The 17,543-nt window shown below is 38.2% G+C and overlaps 1 protein-coding gene across 1 annotated transcript; it reads right to left on the bottom strand.

Moving 5' to 3' along the window:
* Window positions 1-354: 354 nt before the first annotated feature.
* LOC135474674 (26S proteasome regulatory subunit 7) lies at window positions 355-17,519 on the bottom strand. The gene is made up of 12 exons (XM_064754227.1): window positions 17,381-17,519; window positions 16,081-16,118; window positions 15,700-15,781; window positions 15,089-15,163; window positions 14,406-14,562; window positions 13,860-13,932; window positions 13,398-13,493; window positions 12,324-12,488; window positions 11,944-12,031; window positions 11,557-11,759; window positions 10,823-10,919; window positions 355-2,697 (listed from the first exon to the last, which is right to left on the bottom strand). Exons 1-12 carry the CDS (start codon window positions 17,451-17,453, stop codon window positions 2,540-2,542), a joined length of 1,305 nt encoding a protein of 434 aa, XP_064610297.1. The 5' UTR covers window positions 17,454-17,519; the 3' UTR covers window positions 355-2,539.
* Window positions 17,520-17,543: the final 24 nt, after the last annotated feature.

Below are 17,543 nucleotides of genomic sequence, written 5' to 3'. Positions count from 1 at the left end.
GTTAGAAAGAAACTCGAAGATAAACATCAATACTCCGGCTCGACGTTTTCCTCCACTGCCATGTTTGGCTTAATTCGTTTTAACATCGGTAGCCTACTTCTATTCTAGGAAAACGTCAAATTCTACCTCTATCACCATTCATTCACATACCCTCCCGCACTAAATGTCTACGATTGCTACTATACCGGTCTGCTAAAGGTTATGTCGTAATCGGAATTCTATGGAAAATCAATACGGACAGAGAACCGGACACAGTAACTTGTGCTGCATATTAGAAATATTTGTTCCAGGTGGTAGAATTCGATTTCTTTGAGTACATGTACGCTATGCCCACGTCAAGGCGAGGCCAAAGATGGAACCGGAGTTTTGACGTTTATCTTCGGGTGTTTTCTAACAATGTATGCCAACGACCAAACAATTGACCTAAGTGGGTTTTACTAAGACTATATGTAGAAACATCCAGGGGATAATTTTGATGGCACGCTCCAAGCGCTTTGGTGCTATCTCGCCTACCGCCAAGTTAAGGCATAGCATAGCCGTAGAATTGTGCTGGGCCAGGCGCTGCTTTTTACATTAAAACAGTGATCTCATGACTTCGCATCGACTTACAGCATGAACTCCGTGCATAGTGATGTCACACTTATGCTACTAATGCATTGAATTATAAAAGTATAATCTTACCAAATAGTCCTCAATTAGCCCACAAGTAACCATCGTTAGCATCAATTAAGCAAAGCAACCATGCACTATGACAAACTCTTGGTGTACGCCTAACGAGTTCCGAATAGAAACTCCCCACGTCACGCACGCAACACTGCCCGTACTTCCGTGAAGATCTAATTATTATTTGAGTCCGATTAGGTACCATTCCCGCCTACAGCAACTCGTGCCAAGCTGTGTAGTGTATGCTTTTTGTTGCCTCTGGGACGACGTTTATTGGGCAGACTGGTAACACAAAACGTTTTCATGGTAAGATAACATTTGTCAACTCGGTTAGTAACCGAGTTGTTATTGTGCAAGGACCAGTTCGAAGACATATTAGCTTTCGGCGCACATTCCCATAAAAATGCCAGGTTATCCAAATTCATTTAACAAATAACGGAAACAAATGCGGTTCACCTTGCCAATCATACCATACACAAGTGTTCTTCGACGGTAGCTTTAGACTAACAGAACCGACGAGTTGAAGATTTTCGAATACAAGAAATGTGCTAGGGACAAGGCTTAGGTTCAAAGCCACGGGACTCTGGGGCAGATGTGTACAGGCAGACGACCTCTTTCATCGAAGGGTACTTTTTGTGGGTAATTCTTAACAGCTGTTCGTATGTTCAGTCTCAAATGGTCTCCAAAACAACCAAACCTGCACCGTCAGTAACGCCATGAGTAATGTGTAATCAAATAGCCGATATGTTTAACGCTGTTTTGATGAGGGATGCCGTCTTGGCTAGGGTGAGCCTGGGATTGAATCATAAACAGAAGGCGGGACTAAACGACCATGAAATTGGAGCAGGCAGTCGGAACGATTCAGCAGATGGGCCTGCTATCGTTTTGTGCCTACTGTTTGGCATACAACCTCCCTGTTTACAGCTAGTACCTCACTTCTCTTGAGCAGCACTAATCTAAGAACTAGGTTTTCCGTTTTCCATCAATACTCAGTTTAATGGATGACAAGGGTGACTAAATCACATGATGTCGTCTTTCAGTTTATTCACACATACGCTTTTCCTGATTATTTTACTATTTTTTTTTACCTGTTAGATTTGCTTGATTTGACTATGGCTGTTTAAGTCTATAGTATGAATTACCCTTTTAAGATGCACGGTCAACACTCTAATCTTCTCTCTTGGCGGACATTTGAAAATACAGTTCAACGTGAACAGTTTAACGTAAACAGATCAAAGAGGTTCAATTCCTTTATCTTAACTGGAATCAAACTGTTGCTTAAAAAGTGGTTCACAACAAGGAGACAACCTCAAACAACCATCTAGTAGATAAGTCTGGAGTGTTTAATGAGGATTCCTGAATGTCAAGTACAGGACACATAAAAAACAATTAGAGACTCCTCCCAGCTCCCCTTCCCTTCCCTTCCCATCCCATCCTCATCCATCCAAAGCTTAAATAACTTTGATAATGGTAATGTAGATATTCCACTCCCGATTTTCTTTTACTGCCATTTTTCTGTTGACACCTGAACTAAAGAGGCCATACATTTTGCCATCAACTTGTGCGCTGTGTTAGCCACTGAAGATGATTTTTCCAGCCCTCAGATTGAATTCAGATTGAAACTGTTTCCGTTATTAAATAATAGCACAGAAGAAAGCATGTCTTTGTAAGATCAGGGCTACTGATTAAGCCTTCAGTTCAATTGTCTGTCTTACCAATTCTTATGAAACTCCATTCCTAGACCCCTTAGCTTATCAACAAGCACAAAAACACACTGAACACAAGTGCAGACAATTTCCAGGCCATATAGGAACAAGTTTCCCTGTGACGGCAAAATGTCCATTTCGTCCATTTATGGAATCCAATGAGAAAAGTACTAGTTGTAAGTCATGTATCTTGGCGTTGCACTGAACTTGGCATAGGCTTTGATGACTTTGTTCACTGCATCAATGAAATCTTTTTCTGTGGCCATCTTTCTGCGAGCTCGGATAGCAAACATCCCGGCTTCTGTACACACACTACGAATCTCAGCACCTGCAATGAAGAGAAAACAAATCTTACTCAGGAAAATATCTGTCAAAGTGTAGGAAACTAAAAGAAGTACGTTCAACATATTTACAGGTTACATCAGCTGGAAAAGCAAGTAGACAAGCATGAATCTCAAATTCACAGACAGAGAGGAAAAAAAAACTTGGTAAGAGCTGAATTTAATTGCTGACTCCACGTTTGAACATGTTCGATTTTGTCAAAGAAAACCTGTGAAAATAATTTACTTATGGTTTTCTCTTGTTTACAGAATTATCAATCATCTGATAATCCCAAATCTACATTATTCATCAAAATTTATTTATTTATTTAATTGATTGATTAGAGCTTTACACCTTACTCAAGAATATTTCACTCATATCACAGCTGCCAGCACTGTCGGTGGTGGAAACAAGAGAGAGCCTGGAGGAAACCCACGATCATTTACCACGGAAAAGCAAGTGAACAACAGAAGCATCAAGAGGTACACTATGATAAATATCAGAAGGTATAAAAACTTTTTTTCATAATTTTTTCCCATCCAATGAAACAAAAGTAAACTTATTGAATTCTGTGGTGTAGAATTAAGGTTTCTCTGCAAATCTGTCCAAAAAAGTTGACCTAAGCAGAAAATGCCAAATTGTTCTTCATAAAGTATAATACAGGAATAATGTCACTGTTGCAGGTCTGCTGGTGCATGGAGAACTGGTGAAGATTCAGCTGGCCCTAAGTGCTGCAGTCTCTTCCTCCCAGCTGTTCAGCCCCATAAACCTGACTGCCAAAGTTGTGATGTCTGACAGCAGGGAAAACAGCAGAAACCAATGACCCATTTCAGCCAGAACAGAGGCTAGGAAAGCAGTCAAACCTGGCAGACTGCCAGTCTAACTTGTCTTGGGCCCTGTTCTAATTCTTTTGACCCACTTCCTGCATGGCAGCACTTGCACTCGTGAGCAGAGTCAAATTTATAAACTGCATGGACGAGCAATGAGGAGCTCAGACATTCATGATCCTCATATTCGAACAGGTCACAATAAATAAATAGCTGACAGGAAAGAACAGACAAATGAACTTAACGCTGGGCAATAGCATTACTATTAGGTTTATATGGTTGACTGTTACATCGTAGAAACTACTTATTCATAAAGTCAGTGAAAGTCATACAGGTGCACCGGCACTGGAATTTATTTACAAAAGCCAACAACAATTAGAAACTAAGTTTACATCTAGTCAGACACATCTCTGCCTTTACTACCATATTTCTTCACTGCTCTGCCATAGCAATTATGAAATATTAGAGCAAACGCATAAGCTTGTAAGACTAATTTACATCCAACTGTTACATTATTAATTAATTCCGGCATTGGTTAGCCATCTTCCCGGCTTTTCTTTCCACACTGAACTGCGCTGAACACAGGTAGCTCTTTTTTTACTGACCTAAGAATGCAACAGATCACAAAGCTTACTGTCAGCCAGCTAAATTATGCCCAGACCTATGCTACTAATTTCTGATGAAGATGTGTTTTCAATAACATTTCCAGCCATAAAAATATAACTGATAAATTCTGAATTTTCGTTTTTCACCCATGTACCGGTTAACTGCTGCCGCTAGCCCAGTCAGTTTTATTTATATAAAATGCTAGGATATTTTTAAGACTGTCTCCACTTCCTTTCACATTTTGAGGTACTTGGTGCAAAAGCAGTTTTATACTTCTGGGAAAATTTGTACATGTATGTTTGATTTTACATTTTATAACATTGTTGGCTTTAAATCTTAGAGCCATTTTACATTTGGAGGTTGATCACAGTATATGCTTATTGCTATGTTTACTGAGTTAAGCTCAGCTGATAAAGACGGCAGTGCTGGCAATGTGCCAAGACTGGGGATTAGGGTTAGCGCTAAGCATACATGTTCCTCAAGCAATACACACCATGTAAACAACAGAACAGGTGAATACAGGTGCTACTAAAATGCCTACAGCCAGCAGAAAAAACAACAATATTGGGAATACTGTAACTGTACTACTAATACTGTAATACTTCAACCTTTTCATCCACTAAAGTACTTTTTCAGTTGAATTTATAAAAACAATTATTATGAAAATGATGCTAAAAGTGATTATTTCTCTACACCCCATAGTTCTCTCAGAATGTTTCCAACATTGGCTGCAGAGGCTGTTGAAGAACTAGGGTAAGTCTTTCTGATGGGTTACTAGAGATTTCTGCTGGCAATTTAAGAGCCACTGACTTTTAACTTGTTACACCCAGCATTTCGTCTTACTAAGGGCAACGATACAAGTAATTTTGCAATGAAATTTATAGGTGTCTGGGTTCGCAAACTTAAATGTCTCAGACTGTACAAAAGGCAAAGAAAATGAGGTATCTCAACTATGGAACTGTCCCAAGAAAGTGAACATGATGTCCTGGATCTAGACTCACTGATGCTTACAATTTAATGCAAAGCCGATGAGGAAACAGAATAAAACTTGGGATATCTAAACTCACCATGCTCATGGGTTTGGTTGCTATATGTAACTGTAAAAGTTTGAGGACATCTCTGTTGTCTTGTTATTGCAGGCAGACTATCATTTACATGCACTCCAATGTGCACATGCAGCTACTGTATATATCCATCCACATCTTTGACCACATGTACTTACTGAAGAGATTTTGGTACATACCAAATCACAACTGGCTGATGAACAACTTTTGGCTTGGCATTATTTTGCACATTATTTTGACTTTATCACCACTATCTCCAGATAAAAGTAGGCCCCAAAGCCTTTACACCTGGCCCCAGAATCATGAAGCAATCTTAGACTTAAGTCAAAGCTTCAGTCATTAAATTTGGTAGGTTCCTTTCCATTATTTGAGCTAAAATTTGTTGTACAATAATTTACCTAAAATTTACATTTTAGCAAAATACATCAAGCAAAATTTTTAGCTTTTAATATAAAAAACGACAATTTTAAAGTGATTTGTATAGTTCTGAATAAGTTCGATGGTAACCTTGTGATTCTGAGGCCTGAGCTACAGGAAGTCATCATACCCATACTGACTGATAGGCCACCATTACCATCTTTATACTTATAACCTTTGAGAAAAGACAGAGAGGCTGGAGCCTTTTCACTACTCAGTACTTATGCTGGTTGATGCCATATTTGTACTTGGGTATAGTCTTTGGGATAAGTCACCACATGACTCAAGAAAAGATGGGGTTAACATGACAGTGGAACATGGCTGTTTACATGTATAGCTAGACACCAGAAAAAACTTGATCCCCTTTATTTAGTAGTCAGAAGCTTAGACTATTGGCAGTGTACTCTGATGATACACTTGTAACCCATGCCCCAGCTCTCCAATACATGCATGTTACATAGATCTGGCCACCTTGATTAATTAGATCATTTCTCACCTCCTGACAGGGCCAACACAGCTGCAGTGTTAGTGTTTAGTCAGAAAGGCTCAGAGATAATCACTGCAGACAGCTCATCACCAACACATCCTAAACCTAATTCCTTTCTTGCTGCTCAGCAGATTGTAACTTCATCAACTTTCCTCAGCCTTTTTATTACAGCCCAACAATACAGGTACACCTTATGAAGGCCAGCTGTGATGACACATCTAGCCTCTCTGGACAGGTAATGCTTGTTAGAAAGGGTATTTCCTTGTGGAAGTTTCAACCTGGGAGGACTCAAGTAGAATAGTCCAACCCATGATTAAATACGAGCTTCCCCCCTGTATTAAGCTATATATCTTTAGTCTGCCTAAAGTACCTGTTAAATGTATCTGATTTTTCTTCACTTCTGTGTAGTGTGTGAAGATAAATCTTCAGAATATCTGAAGTATGCACTGAGTCTGCACTGATTCAATTTACACATCATAGTTTACAAAAACTTTAATACTTTAATCCATGTATCACTGTCTTACTGCATTACTGTACATACAAAAGTACACCAACACTTTTCTTACATACTGAACAACAAATGATAGTTACAAATCTTCACTTGAATGACATTCATATACATACATGAATAGGAACTTCAGTGTGATATGAATATAGAAACCTTTCAGTAAAGTTTAGATAACTCTGGGTAATTGAGAAATAATCGTGGATCTGTGTAACCATTTGGCATCCATGAATCCGTGCCAGAGACAATATCCTGCCAGAAGTGGTCTACGTGACTGGAGAACTTACAGATTGTTTGCTACTCAAGTGCACCAGTTTTTTTCTTTGCTGGCATCGAATGTAGAGCAGTACAGTAAGTGCTTTGTTCCCATATCCGGTTCATCCATTAGCGATAGGGTGGTCGGTTATGTGATTAGATACAGTCGTTCACGTAACTGTGCTAATAGGTTTGAAACAGACTCAAAGCAATATACAAATTGATGTTGTCTTAAACCGTAGAATGTTAAATCCAGTAGGCAGCAATTAATCTTGTCTTAAACAGTAGAATGTTAAATTCAGCAGGCAGATAAGGTCAACTAAGGGAAATGAAGGCTTCATTTACACCTCATCATATACCGGATTTATTTTGATACATCATTCAGGCCCATATACCCCAACAGAGATTAAGTTTTGGTTTTTGTCGGGATATACTAAACTTTACATAAGCTGCGATTTGAACAATCTTAATCTTATTTGCGCCAAGCGTTTTAAGTTCAAATTAACTAATCTTGAGATTATCTCTTTACTCAAGCTTAACTTCATATCTGCAAACTCAAACAATGATCAGATGATTTCACTGCTAATTCATGTCATTGGTATTTAACTTAAGGATGACTTTGTTGTATATATGACGGATCGTGTGGTATGGTATAGCGCATTTTTCATGACACTGCTTTCCATATATAGCATATCTATGTATAGTATAATGGGTTTTGAAGGAAAGCGCAACAAAAACTTCTCTAAACTGGAAGAAAAATTGCTACTAGATTTGATTGAAAATTATAAATCTGTGATTGAAGACATACAACATGATGATGAAGCCATGGTGCAAAAGAGGGCGCCTGGACAATGATAACCGAGGTGTTGCCAAATGGGATGTATCCCACTTAAAAAGCCAATGGAAAAATGTAAAAGCAAATGGAAAGAAAGAAATAACTACCAAAACAACACGAAAAACACCAAATAGGAGGGGGTACAATGGAGAGGCATATTTCCATATATAACTAATTTATGCTAATACTGCTTGACAAAGCCTTTGATGGTGATGTTAGTGATGGCGGAAATGGGTCATCTACGCTTGAAAAGCGAGACCATTGACTAAGTTCTGACAGCAGGAAGGTAAGTAAGTTGCACACATTGCAACTGTGTGAAATAAGGCTTTTGTCACTGCTCATTAAAGACAATAACCTATATCCTTTCTCAAATCAATTCAAACCCAGCTCATGTAGATTTTTCTTTGACCTGACATACACATGACAGAAAACAACTTTATACATGCATGGGTTTTTTAGGGCTTTGCCATGCTTTGACAATCTTTCAAAAGGTACAATGGAAATACTGACAATATTCAAATAGAAATGAAGAATATGATATTGTTGTAGAGTGACATAAAAATTTCTGCATACTACGTAACAGTTAAAACTGTTATAATAATCCACAATCCATATATATTTCATGCACAATAATATAATATATATATTATTTTTCCTGTACTAAATGAACAGAAACCCAGCTGGGCCATGATTCAGCCTCGACATCAAAAGTCGCATTCCCACGAGCCACGAAGAGAAAACTTTCCAGCACACAAAATCCCGAATGAAAAAATGGAAGCTGTTCAACGTTGAAATTAAAATATGCCACAGAACACAACCTAAAAATAGAAATATTGCGTACACAGATAAAGGCCGTGTCTTCTATACCTGTGTCTGAGACAAAATTCGATATCGTTTGTGGATGTCGACGTCTCAAAACAGGTCAAAGGGATTTGAATGATCTTGACACATACGTTCAAGTGGTTCTGTCCCATCTAGTGCGTCGAGAGCGTAGAGAAAATCCATCCTTCTTAATCAGCAACAAACAGCCAAATGCTCGTCTCAAAGTTAAACCTACCCCAGGGGAAATATTCAAGCTCTTTAAGCTCTAACTTAACTAATTAAGGTTGGTGCATCAAGGATTATTTTTTTTATCTCAAGACAAACTTAAAACAAGTGATGGCTTAAACCATGTTGGTGCATACGGGCCTCAGGGTTCATTTATTCACTGAAACAATGAAACTTAATGGATGTCTACACATAAGGTGTAATATCACACTGTTGCATTTACTGTTTCTTTACCTATCAAAATAGTTGGATACACTTAAGTTTGGCTCAGTATTTGTACTCGTTAGTAATATGCATGCACCTCAAAGGTGATCCTGAACTCACTGACATGGACTCGCTAGCTATAAACTGAAACATCAACACAACTACAATTTAACAAGCTAATGTGAAACTTTAACTGATCGTGAACACAGATTCTTGTGCCACTTTCAGTTCACTACACATGATACATGACACAAGAATCAGACAACCTGACAAGCTGCAGTAGAGCTAGTCCCAGTTCAAATACATCACAAAATCTCAATACTTGTGCGATACCTATTCTCTACAGTAAGGTACATTTACACTTTTAGATTAGATGTTGGTAGCATGGCTACCAAACTCATCTGAAGAAGACACAAAAGTGCAAAACTTCAGCTCGTGAATTTAGAGATTTATAGTAATTAATATGCACAGAGCAAAACCTGAGCTCAGTACATGCAGGTACTTTTCAAGATACCACCCCAAACATTTTGTGTCAAACTGATTATAATACGCAATACAGCAAGTCATGAATTATGTGATTTATGATATTTAATATGCACACAGCAAACCAACGATAGAACATCCCTCTCATGTTATTGTGCTCTACATGTGTGCAAACCCTGAATGTTATACATGTAGTACTTTTTAAAATACCACCCTTAACATCTTGTTTAACCTTACTTTTCCTGTTATAGGATGCCGATACCGATGCTCAAGGTGTAACATAAGCTGGAGAGAGCTAACATTAGCCAATGAGGGCTCCATTTCAGCAAGATGAGTCTGAACGTAGAGGATCAAATGTTAAATCTTTTGAATGTACTTTGGATAGATAAAAACTTAGAATGCTTAGACCATTTGTGCCAAGTTAGTTTGTCAAATCAAATTTCTTCACATTCTGTGTCAAAGCTAGAGATCATGAGCAGCCATACCATCCCACACAGGATCATTCTGGGCTTTCTTTTATCAACTTAAACATTTCACAACTGTTATTATGACATGTTTAGCAGTATCAGCTGTCTTGAACCTCTGTACAAAATCAGAACGATCCTTCATAACACTGGCACTCTTCCAATGTTTCAAAAAGCAAAAAGCCTGGTATCAGCATTTATCTCAATAGCCCAGAGAGAATTTGTCTTTTCCAAATTTTGCTTCATGCCGATATCTAGCAAAGACCATGACCAATTTGGATTCACTGTTGATTTCTGTCTTAAGTGAGCTTATGCATGAAATGGTTGGGGTTTCCCCTGGGCTGTGCCCAGTTTCCTCCCACCATAATGCTGGTTGACTTTGTATAAGTGCAATATAAGTAAAACACCAATCACATAAATAAATCTATCTTAAGCAAGACTTATTTAACTGACATTTATTTGATTGGTGTTCAATACTTAACTCAACAATGTTTTCCACAGATGGCCATGGTGGTCACTTTTTTGTATTACACGAGTAGTGTAACTCAAAAAAATAAAAGACTGATTCTGACTCGATATGTCAGTACTTTATTTTGATATCATCGGGAGAGTTAATAATAGATCACATTATATTAATCTTTGCAAGACAAGGCAGAGGTCTTTTTGGTTAGGGCAAGGGAACTGCCAAGAGAAGTTACTTCTGCCAGGCTAAGGATTTACGCTTGGAAATACATGTCAGTTTGAGTTTACAGTTTATTTGACTGCAGATTGCAATCAAATTCAAGAACATTTCATTAATATGAACACGGGTGCAAGGAAACCACACCAATCTCACACATGTATGAAACCATTCCTCTGCACTTGATGAGATAAATGTATTTACCTGTCACACCTGTATAAGCAGGATTTTAACTTTTTTTTTCGCAGGGTAAACTTACCTGTGCTGTTGGGACACAGCCTGGCTAGCAGCTCATAGCGGATATCTTTTTCTACGCTCATGGACCTTGCATGAATTTTAAAGATGTGAGACCTCCCCTACAAAATTCATAATAAAAATTACCAAATAGCCATCATTTATTACATCCTAATTCATCATATAATATGATGAGACGCTGCAATAAGAATTTGATCTGACAGTGTCTTTTTTCTCATGCCTCCTAATGAAACGCATCTTAAACAGCCTTATTTCTAAATAATTATACCAGGGTACGAATCTATGATTTATTAATTTATTTGATTAATGTTTTACGCCGTACTCAAGAATATTTTATTTATATGGCTGCAGCCAGCATAATGGTGGAAGGAAACTGGGCAAGGCACAGGAGAAACCCACAACCATCTGCAGGTTGCTAACAAACCTCCCCACGTATGGCCAGAGAGGAAGCCATCATGAGCTGGACTCAGCGACTGCACGAAACTATGAAATTTTGCTAAGGCCACAATTTAAATTACAATAAGCTAAATTGGTGATGTGCCAAGAGAGGATGTACATTATACATGTATCAGTGGGGTAAACATGTCTTTTGTTCGCACTAAAAGAGTGAACATTTCTGCTGGGTTTTGCAAATACTTATTCTTTGACCATTGTCTGAAATTCCTATTTCAGCCCAATTTTAGCCTAAAAGTAAAACATCCTGAAATGTAACAAGAACCAAATTAAGCTAAGGCTTACCTCCAAATCTGGGAGACCAAACTCAATCTTTCTGTCTAATCTACCAGGACGCATTAGTGCAGGGTCAAGTGTGTCAGGGCGGTTTGTTGCCATAAGAACCTTGATGTTACCACGGGGATCAAAACCATCTAACTGGTTAATCAGCTCCAACATTGTCCGCTGAACCTCATTATCTCCCCCTGCTCCATCATCAAAGCGTGCACCTGACAACAAATTAAAAACTTACTTGAACAGACCAGTCAACCACAAATCTGGATGAAACTGAAAAGCCGTGTTCAAAGCCCACCCAGGCAATGGGGACACATGAGGCATGTTTTGCACATTGCCAAGCTCTGATACAAGCTTATCAAAATTAAATGAAATCCTAGTACACAATGTTATACTTACCACCAATTGCATCTATCTCATCAAAGAATATTATACAGGCTTTTTTATTTCTTGCCATCTCAAAGAGTTCTCGCACCATTCTCGCTCCCTGAAACCAACAGCAATCAACCATTTTAATGCTTCAAACATACCCAAAGTTTTGCTTATTAAATTTTGTTTATATTACATCAGTACAGCTTTAGGGCTAGAGGAAACTAAGTTGGACTTGGAAACCAGCTTGTCCCAAAAAAGTATCCAACAAAGCCAAACCGTAACAATTAAAAGTACACTGACACAGAAACTAACACTTTCTCCTTAATCATAGCTCTAAAACAAAATGCTCTCCTGAATGTCTCACACACAACCAGGACCCTTAGATAGCCATTAATAATTAAGCTCACCTCTCCAACATATTTCTGCACAAGCTCTGAGCCAATCACTCGGATGAAGCAGGCGTCTGTTCTGTTTGCCACCGCTCGAGCACACAGTGTCTTTCCAGTGCCGGGGGGACCAAACAACAGCACACCTTTAGGGGGCTCAATACCAAGATTTACAAACTTCTCTGGCTGTAAAAGAACATTACATTCAATATATTTATCACAATGTATCAAACAATTGATTAACATAACATAGAATTTTACAGCAAATGACCTAACATTTCAGCATTTTTAGAGGCCTCAATGTATCACTTTTGGCGTTGAAACTTACACTTTTCTAGCAGAATATCATCTTACTTTCCAAACACCTTTCTAAGATGAACAGTACTCTCACAGTCAGACAAAATGTGCCACCTGATCATGGGCAAGTTTTAGATTACTTATCGTGCTATTACCTGAGTTCTCTGCAATTAAGCTAAACTGTAGCAGAAAGTCCTTACAAGACTACACTCTCTTAACTAATGACATGTGGTTTTGTGTTTTACACCTGCTTTCCATGGTTACAGTTTACCCACATATCTCCTGAATTGCAAAGTGAGAACATGTATTACTATGACAAGTTCAGCCTGAGCTGACCCATTTTGACAAAATCTGTGATGGGCTTGACCTATTCAACCATCAGTGTTTATAGTATCAAGCATACATAAAGGGGAGATAAATCTCCCACAAAAAGTCAAAATTTAGTTAGCCACAATTAGCTCCCTTCTCTTTCCTAGTCATTTTCATTTATGGGAATCTTGCTGAAACTCTATCAAATTCACTTGTCAATTAACTCTTTTTTAATCAAGAAGGCTTTGGATATGTGGTAGCTTTTTATATGATACAAGGGAAACACAATCCCACTGTGCTTGACCACTAAAGATAACAATACCATAAATAACACAGAAGAAGACATAGCCTAGGACTTGTACCCCGTCAATGCTTACGCATATATATGGTCAATCAGCATTCACATCATCAAGACCAGGAATAAATATAAGTCTGAGAGAGCATATCTTACATATCACATTTTCTTTTTTGAATGAAAACAACACCTACATGTAACAAAGGCGTCTCCACGACTTCTCTCAGTTTTTCTATTTGCTCTTTACAGCCTCCAACATCACTGTATGTCACGTCAGGCTTTTCCTCTACCTACAACCATAAACAACCACCACATGTGGTAAAATGAAGTAGAGCAAAATGAAACTTTCGACTTTTATGTTTAACATAAAATATTCTGAAAACAATACACAATTTTGTCTGCAGTTTTTCATGTTTACAATGAAATCTGAAGTCTATATTAAACAGTATCTATCTGTGCAGCAGTGGAATGACACTACATAAACGCATCATCAATTAATGCAGAACGCTAAAGTTAACTACTTGATCTTTTTCACTCTTTTCTGGTTATTTCTCTGGTACGGTTATGCTGTTCAGTGAATTGCAGTTCTGTGAAAAAGTCATTCTGCTTGCAGCAATTTGTAGCAGTCACAGAAATGTGTAGAAAAGACAACTCACCTGCATCATGGTAACAGTGGGGTCTATTTTAGGGGGTAGTGGAATGTGAATTTGATACTTGTTACGGTCCACCCTATGGGAAAGAAACAATGTAATGTCAATAAAAAAAATCCCTCATACACATGAGGGCTTTACATTTGAACTGTCATGACCAAACCAAGCTCCTAGTTTGATCCTATCTATACAATACCGTAAGCAGAACACCAAACAGATATCCTAAGACATGCACAAATCATGAAATCTGTGTGTTTACTAACTTGGCAGGGTCCAAAGGCCTTTCAATAATAGCGACAATGAACATAAACAATCTCCCACATACAAGAATTTTCAACTTGTTTTTCTGACATGTATGACATGAAACTTTCATTTTATTTGATACTCGAATTGTTTACTACAGGCAGGACCTCACATATGAGCAATGTCTTATATGTTACTCTTCAGAGTTACAAGTACACATGTTTTTTTGATACATGTATACATGCCCAAAGCATGAGAGAATTAACAGTCGTCAATTTTTAGCAATCTTTCACACACTGTTTTACATACCCGACCCTCATGCCTTCCTCAATGTCTGTGGGTGCCACTTGATCGCCCAAGTCCACCACAAACTTGGCAAACTGTTTTACATTAATGATGTATTTGGGATCATCTGTGTCAGCATTGATAATTTTTGTGCAACGGGCAACTTGCAATGGCTGCTCACCTGAAAGCAAGCAATGATATACATGTATTTGGAAAAAGAAACAAGATTAAGGCTGCATTGATTTATTTACTGGTATTTATATTTTATTATTCAGAAAACATATACTCATTCATTAATTTTGGTGAAGCATGTGTAAGATTCGTCAATGATGCAAACTGTAATGTCACAGGCAATAACAGGTCCTCTATAGTACACATTTTGACGTGTTTGGCTACTGTTACAGCTGTATATACAGGTTGTAAACAGGTTGACTGTGGGTATGGTAGTTCCCCCTTCAAGTTTGAATTTTAGTATATTTCAGTTTGTTTATGTTCACGATACACGCATCAATGATAATACTTGTATATGCAAAGACTTAGAAACAACAACAGCAGCAACAATTGGACGATCAGGTGGTCTGAGTGATGACACAGTTGAAGGAAACGCTTCTTCTCATCAGTTGGGCTCCTACCTGAGCAGAATCAAAAGGTGTACATTGATAAATAGTACATGTATATTTTAATGCTGTGCAAATTTCAACACTTACTCTGCAAAGTCTGCTTATCTGCTGCCAGATCCCACAGAGCTGGTGGAGCTAGCCCAGTATCGGATTCCTTAATTCCTACAACAGAAACATTGGAAACTTTTTGGGTTTGTGTTGTAAGTCAACTGATTTAAACTACATATGCATATATGAACACAAGAGACTAAAATATAAATATGCGATGAAGTAAAAACACATACACCTGTATATACCCGGTATACATACTATTACATTCAGAACGACTGAGTCATCAAAACATTTGATGAATACACAATAGCATGCATGCAAAATATATGTTTCAAACTTTCTTAATCTTAAAATATTTTGCCCAGATCACAAGAATTGATGATGTTATGCCTTGCATTCATGTCTATTTTGTAATAATATTGTTTTTTCACTTTTCTTTTGGCACTAATTAAATATTTAGTTGACCTGTGCTTTATGCTCAAGAATATTTCACCTATACGACAATTGCCAGCATTATGGTGGAAGGAAACTGGGATCCATCTGCAGGCTGCTGACAGACCTTCCCATGTACAACTGGGGAACCAATGACATACAACAGTTCACAAAATTTATGCTCTTGACATAACTGAGTCATATTTGTAACTGACCTGCTAATTCATTGACCTTTTTCAAGGACTTCTGGATGTCCTCTTCACATCCTTTAATCACTTTGCTGTACTGTCCCACTCCCTGGAAAATAAACAACCATGTACCAGATGATGCAGATATGGCCACATCATTGCCAGACCAACAGGTGTTAGGATATTTTCATACTTGTGACCTAGTTCCCCATGACAACACTAGATATGTATTTTAGCTCATCATTTCCTATTACTTGTATTTGCCTTGCAACCAATTTATACCATTTAATTTGTTTTCCTGAAGAAAGTCTAGACAATCTGAGAAATCAATTAAAAAGCCACTTTATTTGTTAAAAACCTTGCAACGGAATGGTCCATTTAGCAAATATCCTCAAAGGAAAAACTCACATATGTTTTTAGAAGTGCAATATCTCCTTCATCCAGAGCTGAAAACATGCAAATGGGACATAGTAAGAATTAAAAGTACAATTAACTGCAGCAGTAACTAAACAGAGGACATCAGCATATTTGGTTTTGGAAAGTGGCTTGAAAAGTTCCATTTGAAAGTCAATCATTATGAGTAAATTCACAAAAGTTAATACTCATAACAACAAACGTTAGCAGCCAATAATTTAAACCAGTAACTATTTATTTATTTGATTTCTGTTTTATGCTGTACTAAAGAATATTCCACTTATATGACGACAGCCAGCATTATGGTGGGAGGAAACTGAGCAAAGCCCTGGGCAAACCAATGTCCATCTGCAGGTTGCTGGAAGACCTTCCCACGTACAGCTGGAGAGGAAGCCAGCATGTGCTGGACTTTAACTCAAAGCAACTGCATTGATGAGAGGCTCCTGGATCATCACACCAAGCTGGCATGCTAACCACCTCAGCCAGGGAGGCCCTGAACTATAAACTATTAGTGCAGCACCTGCAGTACAGTCACAAGTGGTGCACTTCTGTAGTTTGAGTACCTGATAACAGTGGATTAACAAGATAAGATCAGTCATGTTCCAATGATGGACCGACATACTCTTACACCAGAATACCCTAAACCTCGCTGGATGACAATACAATGCAGAAGAAAAAGTCAATGAGCTAAATCTGGCTTCCTTACATTTGGTCAGGTTTGTGACGTAGATAGTATGTGCACTTGAATATGTGCAAATTTTGTTCGGCCAAGGATTGCCCCAAATGATGGTTACGATGGTCCCTTTGGAGACCAATGGGAGCAAGCCATGACTATGTGAGCCCCTGCAAAAGATGTGTCTCGGACTATGGGTAGATATGAGCTACTGTGCTTATGCCCAATTCTGGCGGGCAAACTGGTTGACAGGAATTGCCGGCTTTTTTCAGCTGGCTTCACACCTGGACTGAAGTTATGGTGATAGGGGAGTTATCCTGGATGAATGCAGATTATTGTTATTGACAAGTAAATTGTGCACCAAATCAACCCTAGCCCCCACAAATATTGTTTCATGTATTTACAAAAAGCAAGGTTACATTTATCAGACTTCTTTTTTATCCTTCCTTTGAGAGATAAGTGACGGGCCTGCTGTTTGGTGTGACATGCTGAATGACAATTTACGAAAACTGGGCACCGCTCAGTATGTTCAGCACTTGACTCAGCAGAATCCATCTTAAAATGACTGAAAAATGACGAATGAAATATCACATGAAACCAACTGTCACTATTTTCCATTACCTTGGATTGGCTTATCCTCTTCTGTTTTGTCATCTTTTATCTTACGCTGATCATCTCCTAGATAATCAGGCATTTTGGCAAGCTCCTTTATCTTTCTTTAACTGCTGTGTTCAAGAAGTCTCGGAAGTTACCGGTGATCTCGCGAGATATGTATACTTCCGCT

The sequence above is a fragment of the Liolophura sinensis genome, chromosome 9 (genome assembly GCF_032854445.1).
Source record: "Liolophura sinensis isolate JHLJ2023 chromosome 9, CUHK_Ljap_v2, whole genome shotgun sequence".
Lineage (NCBI taxonomy): Eukaryota > Metazoa > Mollusca > Polyplacophora > Chitonida > Chitonidae > Liolophura > Liolophura sinensis.
Note: the sequence above shows the minus strand (reverse complement) of the source record. Positions and strands in the feature narration are given on the sequence as shown.